The sequence below is a fragment of the Ostrea edulis genome, chromosome 8 (assembly GCF_947568905.1).
Source record: "Ostrea edulis chromosome 8, xbOstEdul1.1, whole genome shotgun sequence".
NCBI classification, from domain to species: Eukaryota; Metazoa; Mollusca; class Bivalvia; order Ostreida; family Ostreidae; genus Ostrea; species Ostrea edulis.
Genome location: NC_079171.1, coordinates 40,576,625 through 40,599,493, shown reverse-complemented (window position 1 = coordinate 40,599,493; position 22,869 = coordinate 40,576,625). Strand labels below are relative to the sequence as shown.

At 35.6% G+C, this 22,869-nt stretch overlaps 1 protein-coding gene across 1 annotated transcript; it reads right to left on the bottom strand.

Moving 5' to 3' along the window:
- Nucleotides 1-840: 840 nt before the first annotated feature.
- LOC125661681 (laminin subunit alpha-3-like) lies at nt 841-21,397 on the bottom strand. Its single transcript, XM_056147616.1, has 6 exons — nt 20,706-21,397; nt 12,201-12,428; nt 11,793-12,035; nt 8,200-8,334; nt 6,888-7,025; nt 841-1,034 (listed from the first exon to the last, which is right to left on the bottom strand). The coding sequence occupies exons 1-6, from the start codon at nt 20,758-20,760 to the stop codon at nt 841-843; spliced, it is 993 nt and encodes a 330-aa protein (XP_056003591.1). The 5' UTR covers nt 20,761-21,397.
- Nucleotides 21,398-22,869: the final 1,472 nt, after the last annotated feature.

Genomic DNA, 22,869 nt, shown 5'->3' with positions numbered 1-22,869 from the left:
GTACTCACTTAGTACTTAAGTAGACTTTTAAGTGTAAACCTTAAATATTTTTATGAATCCCGGCCCTGGTGCCTAGGAGGAGTAAGCAGCCCTTGTTGACCGGTCACACCCGCCGTGAGCCCTATATCCTGATCAGGTAAACGGAGTTATCCGCAGTCAAAATCAGTGTGCCAAGAACGGCTTAACAATCGGTATGAAACACGTCAGATAGCATTTGACCCAATGCGAGGTTGTATTGACGAACTAGATCGTTATAACGACCATAGAATTTGCCAAATGCTGACTTCAATCTAGATTGTTGAAATCCCTGTACCATCAACTTGTTTGTCAGTAGCTTACCTCGATTTAAAAACTGACTATATCCAGAACAAGATCTTGCATATCGAATCAGTTGAGATATATAAACACCATATGCAGGTGATAATGGAATCACCTGAGGTGGATGTTAAAATCCAGAAAGCGCTAGTGATCTAAATGTATTTTGGAACGGTATAATACACCAGATATTAGTTAAATATGCAGTACATGTAGTTTATTGTATAATATGTTGTAGGATATTTATACACCAAAACAAAATCACAAAATGTTATAGGTGTCTACATTTCTTTTTTACGTCATTTATGTCACAGTCCAAATTAAAAACGAATTTCCTTTAACATTTATAGAACTAATCGGCATTCTTGACATATTTCTAAACTTTTCGTCAAACAGCAGTGTAACTATGTACATAATTATTGATATAAAATATAGTGTGGGTGTCTCTGATCACCCCCTTCCTAGAGGTGGAGTTATTTTAAAAAAAAATAACATGAAACATTTCCTTAACATTACTGTCAAATTTCAATAATTTACCCTTAAAGCATAATATAGTATCACGATGTATGTTAACAACTTGCTTTCTTTGCATGTCTCTCCCTGGTAGCCCGGATTACATCCATTCAAACAAGATCCATTTACGTGGTGACACTGTTCTGAATTTAGACACGATCCACAACTCTGTTGACATCCCTCTCCATATTCATAACCATCACATGCTATTGAAAGAAAGATGCTTATATTCATATTTACAGTTCTATCGAAAATAAATTGGCTTTTAGTACCCCTTAATTATTGATATTGCTAATGGCTGGGCCGTATTAATGAACATATTACTTATCAGCACAACACCGTAACGCCTCGTTATTATTCGCTTTTATGCATGACTGTAATTGAGCTCAATTTTACAGGAAAAGAGTAATACATGGAGAAATACCAATGAAATTTGACATGAAATTTGATTGAGAGAATTTTCGAGCATAGGCAGATATGTGATGTGATGTTAAAGGTGTAACATTTAAACTTCCTACAGTGTAGTTGCCTTTGATGTATATACTATCCCAGTGATATGTCTGTACCCTACAGGTCCCGCGGGGAGACGGGTTAAAATAGGTTCTCAGTATTCCATTATTTGTTGTAAGAGGCTATTGAATTGGGCGGTCCTTCGGATAAGACCACAAAAATCCAGACTCCCTGTCACATCAGGCGTGACACGTTAAAGATTCCTCCCTGTTCAATGGCCATAATCACCGAGCATAGGCCTAAATTTTGCAGCCCTTCATCGGCAATAGTGACGTCTCCATCTGAGTGACATATTCTCGAGATGGACGTTAAACAATATACAATCAATCATATAACACTACATTGAACAATTGTATGTTGTCATAGCAATACCCATTTTCTCATCAATGCAAAACAGTTGTAAACAGTATGCGCATAAATCATGTTAAAAAATAAGTTCATTTTAATGATTGGGAAATCCGATATAAATGAGACTAGAATGAACATTTAAAAACCATATGGCTCAAATGATACACCTTTGTCCTGCTGTTGTGATGTGAAAAAAAAATACATCTTCGTTTTTATTCCCATGAAACTTTTTTATCCCCATATTGTGGTACCAGCTTAGCCTAAGGTCATGACAAAATCAAATTATAATTCACACAGCAAGACAATGCCTCATCAATGATAATACTAGCATGACCTTGCTGAACAGCCTTCTCATGAAAATTATAGATTTACAAAATATCTAAACATCGTCATAAAATAGTTCGGGGGGTTTGAATAGATTATGTTTTCTCAAAAGTAGGTCAAACTCCAAAATTACAAAACCAAACAGAATGATATCTAATGGAAGGGGTTGTCATGAGGAATTTATGTAAAATATATTAGCCCTATTTTAAAGAGTTCAGGAGATATTTATTATGTTACGTTTTCTTAAAAAAGGGTTAAACTGTAAGGCCAAGGTCGCACAGTTAAAACCTTAAACCAATATTGGTATATAACAGTTACACAACCTACATGTAACTTCATAAAACATCTATTGAGAATGTTACATCGACAGAGTAAAAAACCTAAATAAAATACTTCAAATTCAGATATAAACGTTATATTTGTTCGGAATAGTAATATTTTTTCCCCTGCCAAACAAAGAAAATTAAAAAGAAGTTCACATATATCAGCCTGTAGTTTTATTTTTCCGTGATCGGGATCGCGGGCCCCGCGGGGTTTTCTGAAAGTGTGCACGGGGAACACACTTGTTTACGTTTCAACGAAAACAACACAGCTTCACTGTCACAGCGAAGGCTTATATTTTACATCATTAAAACGACCTGATGTCAGAAGAAGATGCCTTGTATCTCCTGTTGCAGGATGACCCAAACGATCATGCATTCAGTATATACATATAAATGTAAGTTGATGTAACCACATAGGCTAGAAAAAAAATATTGCAGTTTTGTCATGTTATGAAAAATTCACGATTAATTAACGCGATTGATTCAATAATTTTTCATTTCATGAAAGAAAATATTTATATTTTATGATTTCTAAACCAAGTGAATAACACCCAATTGTTTATTAAGAGCTGACATCATTTAATCTGTCCTGGTCCGGCATTAATCCGTCTGATTAACACCCCCCCCCCCTTTTCCAGAATTTTCTCCTTACCTGACGCGCTAGTGTAAGAAGTGGGTGGATTTAGTGTGCAATGAAAAGGGGGATGGGGTGGTTTTAATCAGACTGGGCATTTATGACCGCTGGTGAGAAGGCTATTTTCCAGGATTTTTCCATGTTTATAAGAAATTATCTTTCTATGAAAAGAAAACACAATCTGCTAGGAAAACACATATTACGTTATTGTAATGATAGAATTTATTATCTTAATTTGAATTATTTTCTTCATATTGTAACAGAAATATAAACTAAATGTGTGTTTGGACCGAAAGGGGGGTTCTTACGTAACATCAATCAAAGTCTGATTATGACAGGCTAATGAAAAATCATATAGATTTCTCTTTTATCTAAATGCATGTATTTTATATACACTTAGTAGCTTATGACCGTAAATTACATGTGATCCATACATGCTGTACTGGTATGTTATGAGCTATGATTTTGCCTAGATTTTCTCTAATTTCGACTAAATGCACATCCCATCAGAGTACTATGCAAGGGGATTTAGACACTATGTACCAAGAAGAACTAATTCAATTCTACTTTTATATCTGGAGTCATATATTTTCCCTCAGAGTTGCAGTATTTTCGCCGGACCAGAATTTCTTCAGTACCCCCCCCCCCTCCCTCTATATGCTAGGCATAATGCTGACACCTACATGATGTATATCTTTTTTTTATCATTAAGCACTCTGCTACACTAGCAATGTATAATAAAATAGTCCATTCATTTCTAACACATGTACGCAATCCCCTACCAAATGTCACTTGAAATACAGGACATCTCTATCTTTAAATATATTTGAGCTGTACTTAAGTGCGAAACTGTCCCTTGCTAACATGAAACATACTTTGCTTTAAAACACAAACCAAGAATTCTTAATTGTAATTTTTTTCATCTTTAAAAAGGGTATTAACATCCCAATATTTAGTGGGAAGTTCCCAGGTATCATCCGCTAGTGGCAGTCGACTGGCAAAGCCAGACATGCATTTGGAGGATGCTGATATGTAGGACACAGGGACACCTAATCCAAGAACTGTGGCATTTAATTCGGAGGGACAGCCTGGCATGCAGTTGGTATGCCTCTTTGAAGTTGAATATAGGGTTAAATATGTATACATTTGGTTAACATTCAAATAAATCCAGATAATACATTCACAAATGGAATCATGGCGTCATGATACACTGACATGCGTGTACCATTTTACTGGTTTTTGTTTACTGCATTACTATTTACTAGGTATCACATACATATAAAAAGAGACCAAAAAAAATAATAATCGGAAAATCATTATTCTTTTTATAATTATAAGTTGACAAGTTTTCTAAATGCTGATAAATAAGGTATGGTGGCCAATACTGATTTTATTTGCAATTTCCTTTCAGATATGGGACCCGATTATTCAGAGAACTGCAGTTTTATGAAGCTGTTTTTGACAGAAGATTTTGGTTTTCTCCATCTGTGTTGCCACCAACCATTATGCTTAGATATCTAGGGGGAAGGATTGTCACTATGCTTCCCAAGGAAGTTCGCAGCCTCTCACTGAAGAGGAATTGTACGGTGATTAATAGTTTTAAAGTACCGATATTGTGACAGTGATTTCCAGTTTAAAACGAATAATATAAAGATTATCTTTACCAAAATTAATCTTGCTGTGCGTCTAATACATTTATTAGATGTGTACTACAATTACCTCTGATAAAATTTCATAAGTAATTAAATGTATATTAGTAATGTTCAGAGGGCTTTGACTATAGAAAACATTTACAGAACCAATTGAGCATTCAAAAGCTCTGACGATACATTAGTATTAAGGGCTAAGTATTAAGAATAAAAATTTCAGATTTTTGTGCATTATCGTATACATGTGACGTCTGCTGTGAAGTTTCAGTCGATAGACAGATATTGGTCAATGCATACCCCTATCGGAACAACCCAGTACAGTGTATCAAGAATGATGTCTATAAATAGGTTTTAAGAGGTTGAATATCAGAACATTTTTGTTAAATATGATGCAAGTACATTTAAATCTAGTGATTGAAAGTAAGTACTTGAACATTCGTATACGTTGAACTTTGAGAGGAAAAACGAGTAGTACTTTTTGATAACATTTGATAAGGTGCTGTTGCTTAGCAACCAAATATATTTGAATGCAAAAAGTTAAATTATTTTAGATTAACAATAAAGATCTTTGTTTTAATGTTGCAATATTTATTCTAATTAGTGGAACATAATGGTAAAACGTCATATTATTAGAAAATGATGGATATATACAATGTATATAAAGTACAAAGTTTCCATTTTATGACATTTGACCTTAATTTTCATCATCATATTTTTTGTTAAAAACCTTTTAAAATGATTAAGATTTATTGAAAGATTATATTTTTAAAATAATGTGACATTTACTAATCATCATTCAATGTAATTATATTTAAATTATGTCGAATGTATGCAGAAAGGCAAATCATGGTCAAAATTGTACTATCTGTGTTGTTACTTAGCAACCAAAAATATTTGTCAAAAAAATTGATTAATTTGATTATGATGTTTCAAAGGCACATCAGCTCATACATTTAGAATTTCCTATTTTTGACTCTAATCTAGTGAGAGGGGTCGTAATATATATATATATATATATATATATATATATATATATATATATCAGAGAACAAAAATTGCAAAAATGTGCATTTATATGACCTTTCACCCCGTAGACCTCTTTGAGGTCATGGGATACCTTGACAAACTTTATACAAAAATATTCCCTGTTCAATTCCTAACAAAATTATATGTAATATGCCTTTACCAAATCGTGATACATGCAGATTTAAGTTGACGTAAAGTTATTGTCATTTAGTCTTTAAAAACCTCTAAAATGTGCCGGTAGAGAAAGGGTTAAGTGGATAAGATGACATTTTTTCCAGTAGCAAATAGCTATAATGGTGAATCAATGTTTTCAGATACATGTACTTCGATTGATTGATTGATTGAATATTGTTTAACGTCCCTCTCGAGAATATTTCACTCATATGGAGACGTCACCACTGCCAGTGAAGGGCTTAAAATGTAGGCCTATGCTCGACACTTATGACGTTTGAGCAGGGAGGGATCTTTATCGTGCCACACCTGCTGTGACACGGGACCTCGATTTTTGCGGTCTCATCCGAAGGGCCGCCCCATTTAGTCCCCTTCTACGACAAACAAGGGGTATTGAGGGCATACTCTAACCCGGATCCCCACGGGACCATGTACTTCGAATTATGTTGAACTTTATTAATGCATATTAAATTTCCCATATTCTGTTTTATGGCCAGAGTTATGAACAGTTGTCAATTATTGGTTGTAGAAAGTAACACATACGGGTATAAGACCTTTTAGAATATTGGATAACTGATACACTCGTAGCATGTAACCGTATATATTGTATCTTATACCCAGAAGGAAAAAAAGACAATTTAATTTTCACAATTTCAAAAATTATGTTTAAACTACATGTATAATGTATTGGCACATGAAATGTATTAGACTTGCCCTTAGTACTGGGGACTCCTACAGGTATTTAAATGGCAAATACGCAATACCAGTACACATATGGATGAAGGTCAGTTCTATGTCACGAGTGCTGGCACGGAGCTCCGATTAGGGAAAATTCCCGCTTCGGTGCAATACCCTTTCCCTGGATTGCAATCATTCTTCACTAATCATTATATTACATGTACTTCAAAGAAACCAAAATATTATGCATGGATATTTCCTTGTGATTATTCTTATTTCTAGGGCGATTATCTCCAAATTAAGCTGAAATGCTGAATTATTGCCCGAAATTGTTAAGTACAAAAACGATATTTTTCAAACATTGTTTGTAAAACGCATATATGTACCATTACTTACGTTCTACACATCTTCCTTCCTTGAAACCTGGTTCGCATCCGTTTAAACATGTGCCGTTTATATGATGACACTGTTCCATGTCTTTACATTTCCCACATTCATGCTGGCAGTCTTCACCATACTGTCTACTGTCACATTCTTCCAGAACAAAAAAAAAAGTCAACACAAATAGCGTATCATTATGTTTATCATAATTGTAGTTCAGCGTAATTAACTACTACGTCTCATCAAGTATGTCAATGATAAAAGCAATGAATCATAAAATAATCTACACAACACAAACAGTATATCATTATGTATCATAATATAATTGAGTCTGATTATGTAGTACATGTTATTCAGTATTTCATTGATCAGACAAAAAACAAAAGAACGGTGACGAGCATCAATAGCTAAGGCAAAGTAACATAATATACAGAGAGAAATGTTTCAAATTGCTTTCCCTGTTACATTTAATCCTCGTCATGGCGCTAAATGTGACAAAAAGACAATAAACGCAGTGAAACATATGAAAAGTTTGAATCTGTAGTGGTGTGTTCTACAGATTTTAGCCAACAGATTACCGGTATTCTAACCTGGCCCACTGTAATACTTGTACATCACTGTTGATATCAAGTTGTTATTGAATTTGATACATGTATTTGTTTCCCACAGCAAATATCAGTAACTCAAAAAAGTTAGTCGTTGGAAGTTACTTCCATATGTAAGTTATCGGGTGGTTTATTATACAGCGATTGACTTTGATGAGGTCGATTCATGAATATACGAACCTGGCCAAGTATTGATACTAATTAAAGAATAGATCCAATAAATAACTTACTCAATAATTGTTTTGTTGATTTATTGCATATCTCACTCTTGTTTCCAAACTTTTTAAAAAGTATATATTTACAAGTATCTTTGTATGATATAAAATGAATTTAGTGAGCGTATATGCGTTAGGGTAGGCTATTTGATATTATTAAAGAATCGCTTATAAAACGTAATGTGATTGACCGAGAAGGTTACGTGACCGTCATGTTTGCCCTGAAACAAAACGTCGTGTTCCATCCCAGCGATGTCTCTTGTTTCACTTTCTTCTCCAGTTAAATGAATAAACCCGAGTGTTCCGAATGACACAGACAACAACAAACATGGCGATGTTTCATCAGCTTGGTAGAGAGGATTTCGCATTATCATTGAACGAAAATTACGCTGTTAGCACACAAAATAGGCAACGAAAGTAGCAGTTAAATGTTTCCGTGACTATTTGACTGAGTGTTCTGATTTGACAACGAAATTGAGGATTTACCAGTCGAAGCGTATATCATACCTTGTTCACATTGGTGACCTTTATATCCAGGGTTACACCCCTGACACGTCCCCGTCTCTATATGACAATATCTACAGTTGACATCTGGACACGGAAAGGAACATTCTTCTCCGTAAAACCCAGAGCTGGGACATCCTTTAAAATAAAGAGACGCACAATTATTATTAAACATATAGAGCCCACACAGAAGAGCATGCATGTGTTAACTTCCTGCATCGTATTTTTATATTTTTATACCTGCCCTGCAGGAGTGAGAAAGAACCCCTAAATTAAAAATGGCTACCCCTTTGTTTACATCTTTAAAAGTGTAAACAATTCTTTAACGTGTTTTATGTTTTGAACTTAAAATAATTATATTTACTAAAGGTCTGAAAATCTTAAATGAAACACTATAAAACATACAGTTTTGCATTATATCAATTTCTATCCAGGGTTATCGTTCCTCGTAATTCACTGCATGACCTATGAAGGATGTGGCGAAAACTACATATAGGACAAGCCGGAATAAAGTATCTTTTTGAGTACGTGTCCATAAACAGCAACTCAGGGTCCCATCTGTTAGAAACAATGCCTGTAGCGAACACTTTGATGTGTGCGACAGAGGACGTTTCGAAAAAAAATACCATTTTATAAAGTTATATAAGAAGATGAACAAATACGGCGGGCAAAAGAACAATATTACATTAATAAATTTAACCCGAAAACTCAATCGATAATTTACTATATATATCACATGTCTAATTGAATTCATAATGTTTCGTGAATTGAAATGTTTATACGCATATGAAAACCTGTTACATATTAATAATTCCAATTATTCTTATTACAATCATTTTCATTGGGCAAAAATCAAGCAAAATGATAATTTACACATCAATAAATCCAAAAACGCTATACATACATATGCGTTTGAAAAGAAATAACATTGTGCGAGGAAAGTATTCAAATTCTTGAAATTAATGATACTGGGAGCGAACTGGAATTATGAGAACCAAACATTCTTTTGGAAGAATTTATCAATGTGTAAATTCTGCAGTTTACTCACAAACTTAACATAGAAGTGCTTTGCACTTTTTTTCAGTTATGAGTAAAATGTCCAGAGTTTACACATCGATAGATTCTTAAAAAAGGAATATTTAATCCTATAGTATAATACATAAATACTTTGTGCTTTCTTTGAACATTTATTGCGCCAGATATTTTACGTTTTCTTTTATTATGACGTCATAATAACGATGCCTAGTTAGGTTATTGTTGTTTTTCAAATTCCACCGAAGAGCCGTAGAGCAAAAGCGGTTTGGAATAAATGTGAAATATATAAAATTATATATTGGAATCACCGCAGGTATAGCCAAGATATATAGTGATACCCTTTGAAGGGAATGTCCATGACAGAAACAGTTTCGTAATCATGTTTATTTGAAAAGCACGGAAATTACAAATCAGAATGACACGTGGCATGCAGCGAAGTTCATGGAAATATGGTAAAGGCTCAAGAATCCGTGAAACAACATAAACGGACGTGACACGAGGCATTATCAAATATGTACTTTCAGTACAGTTTTCGCACAAAGCAAACGGAAATGAGGGACATCATCGTTTTTAGACGTCGTCTCAACAAAAAATATCATCTTTTATTTCAGGAACAAATACGGTCACTGTCGAGTTAGAAGTTGATGCCAGAAAGATCTGAGCTACGAGATGAGTACATTTATCATAACGAATCCTTTGACAGAACAATTACTCAAAATTGCAATGTGCTGGACGATTGTCTGCAAGTGCCCTAGTGACTTTCTGTTTATCACTGACACTTATTTATGCTGATTCATTCGACACTGTGTGGAATATATTTCATAAAATGAGGATCATCTGCTACTCCTATAGAAATATCGTACTCCTAAAAGATGAGTACAGGCTAACGATATAAAAACGTGGATCGTCAATGTAGACCACCACGCCACAGGTAGGACTATACATGTTATGATTAATTATGAAGGAACGTATAATTATTTGAAAATCAATTGTAATGGATATTCAATGATAAACAATGAAGTACAGACAGTCTGATAAATGTGTCTATGCACGTAAAAGGGGTTATCTTTGAAGAAAACAATAATTCTTTACTTGTGTAGAAAACCCTGTTTTTGTCTTCACTAATTTTACCAACTGTATTGATAACCATTTCCCCATGAATGCGATGCAGGATTTTAATGAAGATAGTGCGTTTGTTTTAACGGCAGGGGAAACCGAAGAAAAATTGCAGTAAAATGAAATGTGATGATAACAGTGATCATTCTCATAACTCCTTTAAGCAATACAGAATAGATAGTTGGGCAAACAGGGACCCCTAGACACACCAGAGGTGGGGTCAGGTGCCTAGGAGGGGTAAGCATTCCCTGTCGACCGGTCACACCCGCCGTAAGCCCTATATCCTGACCAGGTAAACGACCTAACAATCGGTATGAAACACGTCAGACAAAATATAAATACTGAAAAATTAATTTAATTTTTGAAAATACATGAGTGTATGAACTGCGACTGTGACAGTTTATATATCCTCGTGAATTTAGCTCAGTGATAAATCTGCAACGGGCACTGTTTTGTGAATTTTGGTTAGACCTACTGCAAGTTAGTATTTTTTCACTAGGGGGTTTTCTGTAAAAATGATGAATTCTTTGTGATTATTTTTTTGATGGTCACGATCAAGATTATTCTGATCCATAACACTACTAGCACCTGAACCCACCCCTGGTGTGCCCCAAGGTCCGTGTTTGTCCGACTCTTAATTTTGTATTTTTTGTAGGAATTATATGAGATTGATCACTAGTCGTTACCTTTACCTTTTAGTTCCCTACCGACGAAGTCGAAGGGGACTTTAAGTTAAGCGCTCCGTCCGTCCGTCTGTCCAGTTTTCCGCACTTTTTACTCTGTCCTTACAGATATTTATTTTATGTTTGGTACATTGCTTTGTCATAACAAGTTACAGATCAAGTTCGAGTTTCATCTTGGTCCATTGCTATTTCACTAAGTTATGGCCCTTTGACTTAGAAAAATAGCATGAATTATCAGTTGTCCGGACTTTTTTGGTTGTGCTTGCAGATATTCATTTGATATTTGGTTCATTGCTTTGCCATAACAAGTTACAGATCAAGTTTGAATTTTGTCTCGGTCCATTGATTTTTCATTAAGTTATGACCCTTGAACTTAAAAAAATAGCATGAATTGTTAGTTTACATCCAAGTTTCTTATCTCTGTAGATAAGAGTACTACACTCATTAAAATTTCTAGCATAGTAATGTAACAGTATAACTAAATTATTCATGATCACCTACATGTCACAATTTATTGACTTGGTTAAAGACCTAATTAAACTTAATTGTAATTTTCTCTTTTTTCCCTGGTCTACTCGACTAGTAGTTGATTTTCTATCCTGGTTCCCGAATTTTCCCTTTTACCATAACCTACATAATGAACTCTGAATAATGTTGTGGTATCATAATTTTTGCAACCAGTAGGGGACTATGTGTTGCCATGCAATACTCTCAGAATGCTTGTTCACTTTAGTCACATAATTTAAAATCATTAAAACATACCATAAACCTCGACTTCACAGACACCATTAAATGCGTAGAGACTATAACCAGAAGGGTAGGTCTTTCCTTGTAGTCTTTCGTTGTAGTAGATGACATATTGTCCGTGAACTGGACAGGTGACGTTAATGACAGCGGGTATGGTATCCCTGGTGTAGTCTGTGTCAGAGACACGTGTTCTGTCGGTTGTGTTTGATACGTATAACGAAAACCCCACAAATCTGCCGGAGTATGGATTTTGCGGACCTGAAATGTCAAGTTCGAGAACGGATATTTCACACTTCCGTTCATTGCTTTTACCACTTTCTGTGCTTTAAATGTTTCCTGTCAATGTGAAATTGTAATAATCAGTATGATTATAAGTTACATACATGTATATATCGTACATTTTTATAAGATATGGAAACTAACCCCATGTGACATTGTCCGTCCTGTAATGAATGGTAATGTGACGTATACTGAGGATGTCCTTTAGGTTCACTCTCCATGTGGCTGTCGTTTGATTAATATCCGATATCACACACTGGTTCCCAGTCACGTGGAGGTTAGATTTGCGACCATCCACAGCATTACTTGCAGAATATTTGGTTTTACTATACGGATGAAGCTGCCATGCCGGTTTGTTGAGGGCAATGTTATCTGTAGACAATTTGTAGAATTCGTTTAAACGTTATTGTTTCGATCAATAATTGGATACGATTAAGCAACAAACATATCATAAAATTACACTTTCCAAACAATATCAAGGCAATGCTATAAATATTATGTATAAATGATATTATAAGGTACACTATATTAGTATATTTATAAGTTAAAAAAAAAAATAAGAAAAAGAACAAAATCATACATATTTTCTACATCATTACCTTTCCTCATAAACGCGTTATTCTTAATTTTGAGAAAATTATAATATTTTCGGATACCTTGTAAATGATGAAATGGAGTTATCAATTATTTTCATCAATCGTAGAAAGTACTAGTTTTCATTCTCGCAAAAGTTATAAACATTTTCATTAAAATATATAATCTGATTCGCATGCAGATGATTACAAATATGAAATAGCCCGCTTTATATAACAGATAACAGCTGACAGTAATTTTGAAACAGGTACATATTTCCTATCTTATGTTATCCGTCACATTTTAGGTAACCTGAATCATTCAGGTGACCTATTGCTATCTGTTTTTGTCCGTCGTCGTTCGTCGTGCGTTAACATTTGAACATTTTCAGCTTCTTCTCTGAAACCCCTGAACCAATTTCAACCAATTTTGACATATAGCATCTGTGGGTGGAGGGAAATAAAAATTGTGAAATTCGTGGTCCCTGCCCCCCTGGGGACTGAGGAGTGGGGCAAAAACCATCAAAATGAGTGTAATTTTAGAAAATCTTCTTCTTTACTCCTGGACATCAAGAAGCCAAACTGTGGGCATAATTATAATGAGCGTTGAGCCCTCTACCAAAAATTGTGAAATTCATGGCCCCTGGGACAGGAGTTCTTGTGTTAGGGTGGGGCTCTATTTGTCATATAGTGAAAATGTAGAAATTCTTTGAAAATCTTCTACTCTGTCTTTGGGTATTAAGTAGACAAACTAATAGCATGGTAATGATGAGGAAGGATGCCTCTTTAAAAATTGTGAAATTCATGGCCCCTGGATCAGGGGTTCTGGTGCTAGGGTGGGGCTCTATAAGTCATATAGTGAAAATGCATTATTTCTTTGAAAATCTTCTTCTCTGTCCTTGGGTATTAAGTAGACAAACCAATAGCATGGTTATGATTAGCAAGGATGCCTCTTTCAAAATTGTGAAATTCATGGTCCCTGGATCAGGGGTTCTGGTGTGTTAGGGTGGGGCTCTATTGGTCATATAGTGAAAATGTAGAAATTCTTTGAAAATCTTCTTCTCTGTCTTTGGGTATTAAGTAGACAAACTAATAGCATGGTAATGATGAGGAAGGATGCCTCTTTAAAAATTGTGAAATTCATGGTCCCTGGATCAGGGGTTCTGGTGTGTTAGGGTGGGGCTCTATTGGTCATATAGTGAAAATGTAGAAATTCTTTGAAAATCTTCTCTGTCTTTGGGTATTAAGTAGACAAACTAATAGCATGGTAATGATGAGGAAGGATGCCTCTTTAAAAATTGTGAAATTCATGGCCCCTGGATCAGGGGTTCTGGTGCTAGGGTGGGGCTCTATAAGTCATATAGTGAAAATGTATTATTTCTTTGAAAATCTTCTTCTCTGTCCTTGGGTATTAAGTTGACAAACCAATAGCATGGTTATGATTAGCAAGGATGCCTCTTTCAAAATTGTGAAATTCATGGTCCCTGAATCAGGGGTTCTGGTGTGTTAGGGTGGGGCTCTATTGGTCATATAGTGAAAATGTAGAAATTCTTTGAAAATCTTCTTCTCTGTTTTTGGGTATTAAGTAGACAAACTAATAGCATGGTAATGATGAGGAAGGATGCCTCTTTAAAAATTGTGAAATGCATGGCCCCTGGGTCAGGGGTTCTGGTATTAGGGTGGGGCCCTATTTATCATATAGTGAAAATGCACTTTATTTCTTTGAAAATATTTTCCTCTGCTGCTGGGTATTAAGTAGACAAACTAATAGTATGATAATGATGATCAAGGATGCTTCTTTCAAAACTGAAATTGATGGCCCCTGGGTCAGGGGTTCTGGTGCAAAGGCGGGGCTGATTGATTATATAGTGAAAATGCAATATTTCTTTGAAAATCTTCTGTTTTTGTCCGTCGTCGTTCGTCGTGCGTTAACATTTGAACATTTTCAGCTTCTTCTCTGAAACCCTTGAACCAATTTCAATCAATTTTGGCATATAGCATCTGTGGGTGGAGGGGAACAAAATTGTGAAATTCGTGGTCCCTGCCCCCCTGGGGCCTGAGGGGTGTGGCAAAAACCATCAAAATGAGTGTAATTTAAAAAAAAATCTTCTTCTTTACTCCTGGACATCAAGAAGCCAAACTGTGGGCATAATTATAATGAGCGTTGAGCCCTCTACCAAAATTGTGAAATTCATGACCCCTGGGGCAGGAGTTCTTGTGTTAGGGTGGGGCTCTATTGGTCATATAGTGAAAATGTAGAAATTCTTTGAAAATCTTCTTATATTGGTTTTAACTAAGGAGTAAATAACCCTTTTCTTTATGATGTCTCAGACCTAGGTTTCTTAAAAAGGATTATTGATTGAACATAAAAATGACACATGTACTTCATGACCACATAGCTATTCAATGTTTCTTCCATCCAAAAGTAAAATCCTTATATTTAAACACAAACCTAATTCAAACATTTGAAGGTTGTTACATGATACTCAGGTGACCTATAAGGCCCCTGGGCCTCTTGTTTTATTAGATAGAATAAACCTTTCACACTCACTTGATGTGTTTTAACGCAGGTTTAAAGTTTTTGATTTGGACATCCCCAATTTTCATTAACAAATTTTGTTGTGCTCCATATCCATGGAGAGATATAGATTTAATAGTATGTATAGTTACGAAGATATAACTACATGACCTACCCCCCCCCCCCCCCCCCACACACACACACACACGAGGCTTCATTAACTTATATATCATTTATGTAGTCTGGAAGGCTCCCCCAGGCGGCCGTTTCACTAACCGATCGTAGATCGTAAACGCAGACTTTTAAAAATGTGAACGTAGCACGTACGACCGTTTCACTAAAAGTTACGATTTGTGATTTACGATCAGTATTGATCGTAACCCTACAAATGGTCTAGGGTTATCGTAAGTGATCCTACATGCACGTAAATGCGCAATATGGCCGTCATGCTGGCCCCGCCTGAAATCATTTTGTGGTAGTATTTACCTGACCGAGTTTGTTTATAATTTGTAGGAAGAAAACAATCACAAAGACTTGCAGTCTGCTTTTGTACAAAAATATTGTACAGTCCGGGCTCGAATCTTAAATCAGTTAAAGTTGTCCTTCTTTGTTACGCACAGCCACAGAAATGTCAGTCTCACAGGAGTCAAGTCTGTTTTTGGCCCGGGCTCTGTGATACCACAAATATAGTAAATTCATTGTATCATAGACTTCGGGTCCAAAACGGGCCTAGCCCCTGTGACCAGTCTGCTGAAATAAATGTAAAGGCAATGCAAGAATTCATATTTTTCAAAAAGTGATGGGGGGGTGCTAGTCAATATATCAAACTTTGCATGTAATAATAACGAGAACAGTTGATAGAAAAGTAATACGCGGGGGGGGGGGGGATTGCTACATATGCCTGCATCACCGTTAGATTACATGTATATTTAACATTAGGCATGATTCAAGACATTAATATTCTCATGTTCAGAAATTTAGTTTCTTTAGTAACAGTTGATTTAACGATCCGAGACGTTGCGATTCAACGTACCCAGCTTTTTTTTTTTCGTCAGATCAATACCTTTGACACAACTGACTAACTGCATAATACATGCACATTTTAAGGAAAATATGATAATAAAATGATTTGGTAATGGGAGAGGGGTTGAAATTCCAATTTTGCAAGTGGATCGTTTCTGTAGTTTTATGAAGGTCGTTAGAAATTAAACATACAAACTAGACCTATATGTATACAGACAAGAGAAGTGACATTATCGGACCCTTGGGGTTCCGACCCCTTTTTATACGCCCATCTTAAGACGGGACGTATTATGGTATGGTGTTCATGTCCGTCCGTCTGTCTGTCCGTCCGTCTGTTAGCTTTTTCGTGTCCGACCCGTAACTTAAATACTACAAGGCCTAGAATCATCAAACTTTGTCTGTAGATACATCTTGGGTAGAAGGTGTGTCGCACATTAAAACCAAGTCACTGTGACTTTCATTAAGAAGATATCCGTCTGTCCGTCCGTCTATTAGTTTTTTCGTGTCCGACCCGTAACTTAAATATTACAAGGCCTAGAATCATCAAACATTGTCTGTAGATACATCTTGGGTAGAAGGTGTGTCGCACATTAAAACCTGGTCACTGTGACTTTTCATTAAAAAGATATGACCATATATGGCAAAAACTTGTCCGGCTCATAACTTGAAAACTATTAGACCTAGAATCACCAAAATTGGTCAACTAATGCATCTTAGGTAGAAGGTGTGTCGCATCCTACTTTAAGGTCACTGTGACATTTAATTAAGTTGATATAAAAAATGTTTTAATGGGTACAATCTATACTGTTAACAATATGTGACGGGCGTATCATGTGCCGTGGCGGTGCACTTTATTATAAAGTGCACTCCCGTGGGAATCCGGGTTAGAATAGGTCCTCAGTACCTCTTGCTTGTCGTAGGAGGCGACTAAATGGGGCGGTACTTCGGATGAGACTGCGAACACTGAGGTCCCGTGTCACAGCAGGTGTGGCACGATAAAGATCCCTCCCTGCTCAATGGCCGTAAGCGCCGAGTATAGACCTAAATTTTATAGCCCTTCACCGGCAATGGTGACGTCTCCATATTAGTGAAAATTTACGAGTGGGACGTTAAACAATATAAAAATCAATCATCATAAAGTGTAATATGAATAATAATTTCTAATAAATGTTCTGGATTATACATCATCACGTAAAGACGGAAGTTAGCATATATATGTGCACATGCCTAAACGAAAAAAATATATATATAAAAGACAAACGCATTTGGAAAATAAATTTCAAATAATTTTAAGGACAAATTGAGCCCATGATTTGTTTGAAATTTATACAAATAAGTGAATACATATGTCATTAGTGTTACAGCGTATTTTACAACAATGATTAAACGCCGGAATACATATCCATGATTTGATGCAGGATAAAATTTCCTATACTTGAGTACAAATTTATTTTCATTTTATTATTTCCTTTTATCAATATAATTTCATTTTCTTATTTATTTATTTTTTTTAATCCGTCGAACATAGTTTACTTATTGAGCAGATCGATACATGGCATTTGAAATTCTAAAACGTCAATATTTTGTTATTTCTTATATCACTCCCCCCCCCCCCCCCCCCCCCCCCCCCCCCCCCCGATTTTAGTTACATGAAAGTCAATAAAAAATATTATATCAATTGTTTAAACATTCTAAGAATTTTCTTTACGTTACACTAGAGATCGGGCTCAAAATTCCCATTATTTTTGTTGACAACATGCATGGGTTACTGCAGACGATAAGGATATGTTTCAAACCATGAGGATATAATGAATGAATATTTCTTTCCATGGTAGGATTAATTTTAAATCTACCTCCATAGAGAAAAGAGTTCTAAAAAGTCAGACGTAAATCGCAATCGTAAGAGGTATGACTACGATAGGTTTCGTGAAACGCTCGTATACGTGGGAGTCAGATGATCTTAAACGTAATCGTACGTTACGATCTACGATCGGTTAGTGAAACCGCCGCCAGGTGTCTATAGTTTACGTGTACATTGCCCGCTGGGCTCACCCATGTATCACTAGGTTACATTGCCTGTCGGATTTCCGCCGGGCGTCAATAGGTTGCATACACATTGCCTGCCGCCCCCCCCTCCCCCAGACGTCACTACGTTACATGGCCTGCTGGACTACCCAGGTGTCACTAGCTTAGATGCCTTACTGGGCTACCTAAGGACATCACTAAATTAGATGTACATTACCTACCGAGCTCATCCCGTGCATCACCAGGTTACATTCCCCCGGGTTTCACTCAGTTATATTACCTGCCAATAGTACTTAATTACATTAGGGAGCATCAGATAAGTGTGATATGTCCCAAAAATACAAAATGAGAATAACTACATCTTTTGGGCTTTCTTTTGGGTGGAGTTTATTATATCTTTTTTATTATATCTTTTTGAATATGCTTGCACAGGTACTGTGCCATAGCAAAAGCATTCGTATATTCTTTTGGTGACGGCTTGCTTGCGCTTCTCGATTAGGAAAAGGGCGATAACTCTACGGAAATACGAGTTATCCCTCTATTCTTTGACTGAGCTATCTTGATGTATGTCATCCTTAACTTTTTTAGTGATTGTAAACAAGCAGAATTTTAAGATGGGTTGAAAATCTAGTGAACTGAGTGTTAAAGATTTAATTGTAACTCTTCAAAGATATTCCGATCGATTGTATATTTCATCCAACATAATTCAATATATAGAAATTCATACATTTAAATTTAAAAAACAAAAATATATTGCTAAGTTATCTACTGTTTAGTTTGTTTAAAAATTAGAAGATATATGCATAAATATCATTACATGGGTACAGACCAATTGAAGACATCGACAAAATGCAGATAAATTGTTGTTTGCAGTTCATTTAATGAAAGTTTCTACGTTTATTTACAAATTTTATATGACATACAATGAATTCTCGTTGATGACAATACTCACGTTTTCGATCATTTTATTTGTATCTTATGTTTTCTTTTCATACGCCCGTCATTAAACAAGAGGTATCAGGTAATGGTGCTCTCCGTGCACATGTCTGGCTACTGGCTATCCGTCCGTCCGTCCGTCTGAGGTCCTTTTCTGGACTTTTTCCATAACAAATACACGTACGACTCCGAAATTTGGTTACATTTTCCCTCTCAAGAAATGTAACAGTGAGTTTGTAATTCAGCTGGATTGGTGCGTCCTTGATCTACTTTTGGACTAAGAATAGGTCAAACAGTTTTCCGGACTTTTTTGTCATTATGGATACAGATATTGCACTGAAATTTGGTCAATTGCTTCCTCTTGGAGAAATAAAAGTTCAGTTTGCATTTCAGCTGGACTGGGCCGTCCTTGATCTACATGTACTTTTGGGCGAAAAATAGGTCAAACACTTTCTCAAGCTGTTTTCATTACAGATACAGATATTGCCCTGATATTTAGTCAAAGGCTTCCTCTCGAATGAATACAAGTTGAGTTTTCATTTCAGCTGGATTGGTCCGCGCTTGACCTACGTTTGGGCTAAAATAGGTCAAACAGTTTCCCGGGCTGTTTTCATCACAGATATTGCCCTCATATTTAGTCAAAGGCTTCCCCACGGAGGAATACAAGTGCAGTTAGCATTTGAGCAGCATTGGTGCACTATGATCTACTTTAGGGGTAGAAGTATATCAAACACTTTTCCGGATTTATTTTCTTGGTATGATCACATGTATTGCGCTGAAGTTTTGACAAAACCTCCCTCTCAGAGAAAGTACTTATCAACATTCTTATACTTTAGACATCGAGTAACAAGTCCACAGCATTAATTGCTGATAATGGGTGGTATAGAAGTTAGCTGTTAGAAAAAGAGATATCAATTGAAACACATTTTGTCTACAAAAATGTGGGTGTTTTTAATGCTATATCGGTATTAAAAGTAAAATAAAAGTCATGATATTCACTTTTCCGTGACAAGATTGACAAACTCTAGCGAATGATAGAAAGGATATAGTATTTGAACGACGCTTACCCCCCCCCCCCCCCCTCCATTTTACGATACGCTCCCTCTTCTATTATAACGTTATGATTGGTATGCCTACATTGTGTGCACATTATTAGATGTTCATGCACAAACGATTTTTAGTTACAACATTCTGAAATACTATCAGTTTTATGAGACAGGTTTATTCATTTCAATTCAACATCCATTACATTCTTCTCTCAAACTTATGGTTGGCTGATGTCAACATCATTATATTCTCATATTTCAAAAGCTGATCTGTGCACACAATCGTTCTAGCGATAAGAAAGTTAAATGCATGAAAATCGGTTGTATTGGGTTTTGTCAATATAGGATGACCATGAGACGCTGTGAAATAAACACACAATGTCTTTTGATCCCTTGTTGGGAAACCTTGAATTGCCTTTTTTCAAAATAGAAATCAAAAGTAACAATATCGATTTTTTTTCTGAAAATACTATCTTTTGCAACCTATTTAATTTAGGTCGTGAATTCCCATGAAAAGAAATGTTCTTACCGTACGCATATGAAAACACACAACTAATCAACAGGATATATATTGAAACCTTCATGCTGACTGCCGTACACACTCAAGAAGGAAGTTAAATAACTGGAGCTGAACGTGTTTTCTGTAGTACGCAGTTTTTAAGGGTTTTCAATGCACCGGGCTATTTAAAAGAAGGCATGTCCTCTATTAAAACACTCCGACCGTGAATTATTCACTTCCATATTTTAGTTCATTTTAGATTGAAAGATAGCGTGCCAGGTGTACTTAATGCAGGAAAATGATGGAAACTGAAATTTACATTTTGTGAAATTCATGATATTATGGATCAAGTAGGAAGATGAGGATATATGGACCATTGGGAGTGGCTGGGCATCTTTATCACCAAAGGGTGAGACTGCAACGTTTAATGATACATTCAGTAGTGTTAGTGGTTGTCCATACAGATATTCATGTCCACAAGTTTCCCCAAAGAATATATATTTCTTATAAGAAAAAAACCCACAATTCTGGTAATTCGTAACTTGTTTTTGCCGTACATTACATATGAAAGGAATAAGAAAAAATATCATTGTGTCAATTTGTTATTTATTAGAACTAATGAATAGAAACAAATATTATATATACATAATCTTACATAACAGTTAATTGCATAGATGGATTAGTAACTATAAATCGATCAGATATATTTTAAAACAGGCTGAGTAGTCACATGATAAACAGGAGCCCAGCCAATAAAATATGTACACATGGAAACACTAAATCAGATAGAGATATAACAGAGACAAGCAACTCGTACAGCGGCATGTTTCAATATGTGACAGCCCCACTTATAGATTGTAAATTCTTAATTATTGGTTTGATCGATAGATGTTCATTAAAGTTTATTTCATTCTTATAAGAAATTGGAATCGAATGTGACAATTTGAAAATGATCTGATGATCATCCAATATGCTGAAGAAAAATGACAAATCGTAAACATTTCTTGAAATATCACCGTTTTTGCCGAGTCTTTGGGTCTTGTGACAAGCATCTGGAAACGTCATTCTCATTTTACTTTGAAGTGAATTATCTTTTGGAAATGTTGTATCTTGAATGTGTTTCTCGTAGGATTTGGAAAATTTAAAATTTATGTTTTTCATTAGTAAGATAGTATACGTAATTCAAATCTGTAGGTGAAATTGTACCGGAAAAACACGTGACACCAAGATAATACGAGACTTGGGGAAGTTGTTAATCTCTGTTACATGTAAACATGACGTCACTGACTAGATACAGGCGGTGTTATATGTACATACATGATGTCACTGAGTAGATACAGGCGGTTTAAAAAAAGACATGTAAAATACACACATATCCACTAATGTTTAGTGAAGCAGAGTAAACACGGTGGAAGAGGAGATGATGGTTACTGTTGGAAATGTCCGTGGCTTACAAATAAAATAACCAAAATGAATTCAATATATCATGGAGAATCGAGTATATTGATTGGTCAATGACATCGTATAGTGATCAGTTTTAAGAGGCATTGCAGGAGAAGTTAGCGATAATTGCAAATTAAGTTACATTAAAGCATACGAAACTTACAAAATGTGAATACATAGCAACATATTGCATCAATAAACGTTTGTTCCCAAAAATGTACACAAAACAATTTGCACTATATTCTGTCCCTGCAAATGAAAGGAATAAGACAGAATACAATTATGTCAATTTGTCATTTGATAAAACTAAGATATGACTAGAACCAAAAACTGCATAGTACATAATGTTACATCACAATTAATTGGCTGGGCTTACATCAGAAAATTGACTAATAACTACAAAGTTAGAGTGTAAAACAGGTTGGCTACACAACATGATAAAAAACAGCCCGTCAATACAATATGTACACATGACAAAACACCAAATGTAGCAAAAAGGGTGTGCACAAAAATACCATGAAGCAAGGAAACGTGCTGTATTCAGCATGCGAGTTGCTGCGCCATTGGCCATAGGTACTTGTCGATGTTTGTTTCATTAAGCGTTAGGGCTGATGTGCATTTCTAATGGTTGCGATACAAATACTTCAGAATATTTAGGTACAGGGATTTTTGTACATGTTATTTATCATGAAAATCGCGTTGTCATCGTTGTTCTGTAAATCACCTTATGGGAGAAACATTAGATAAAGTA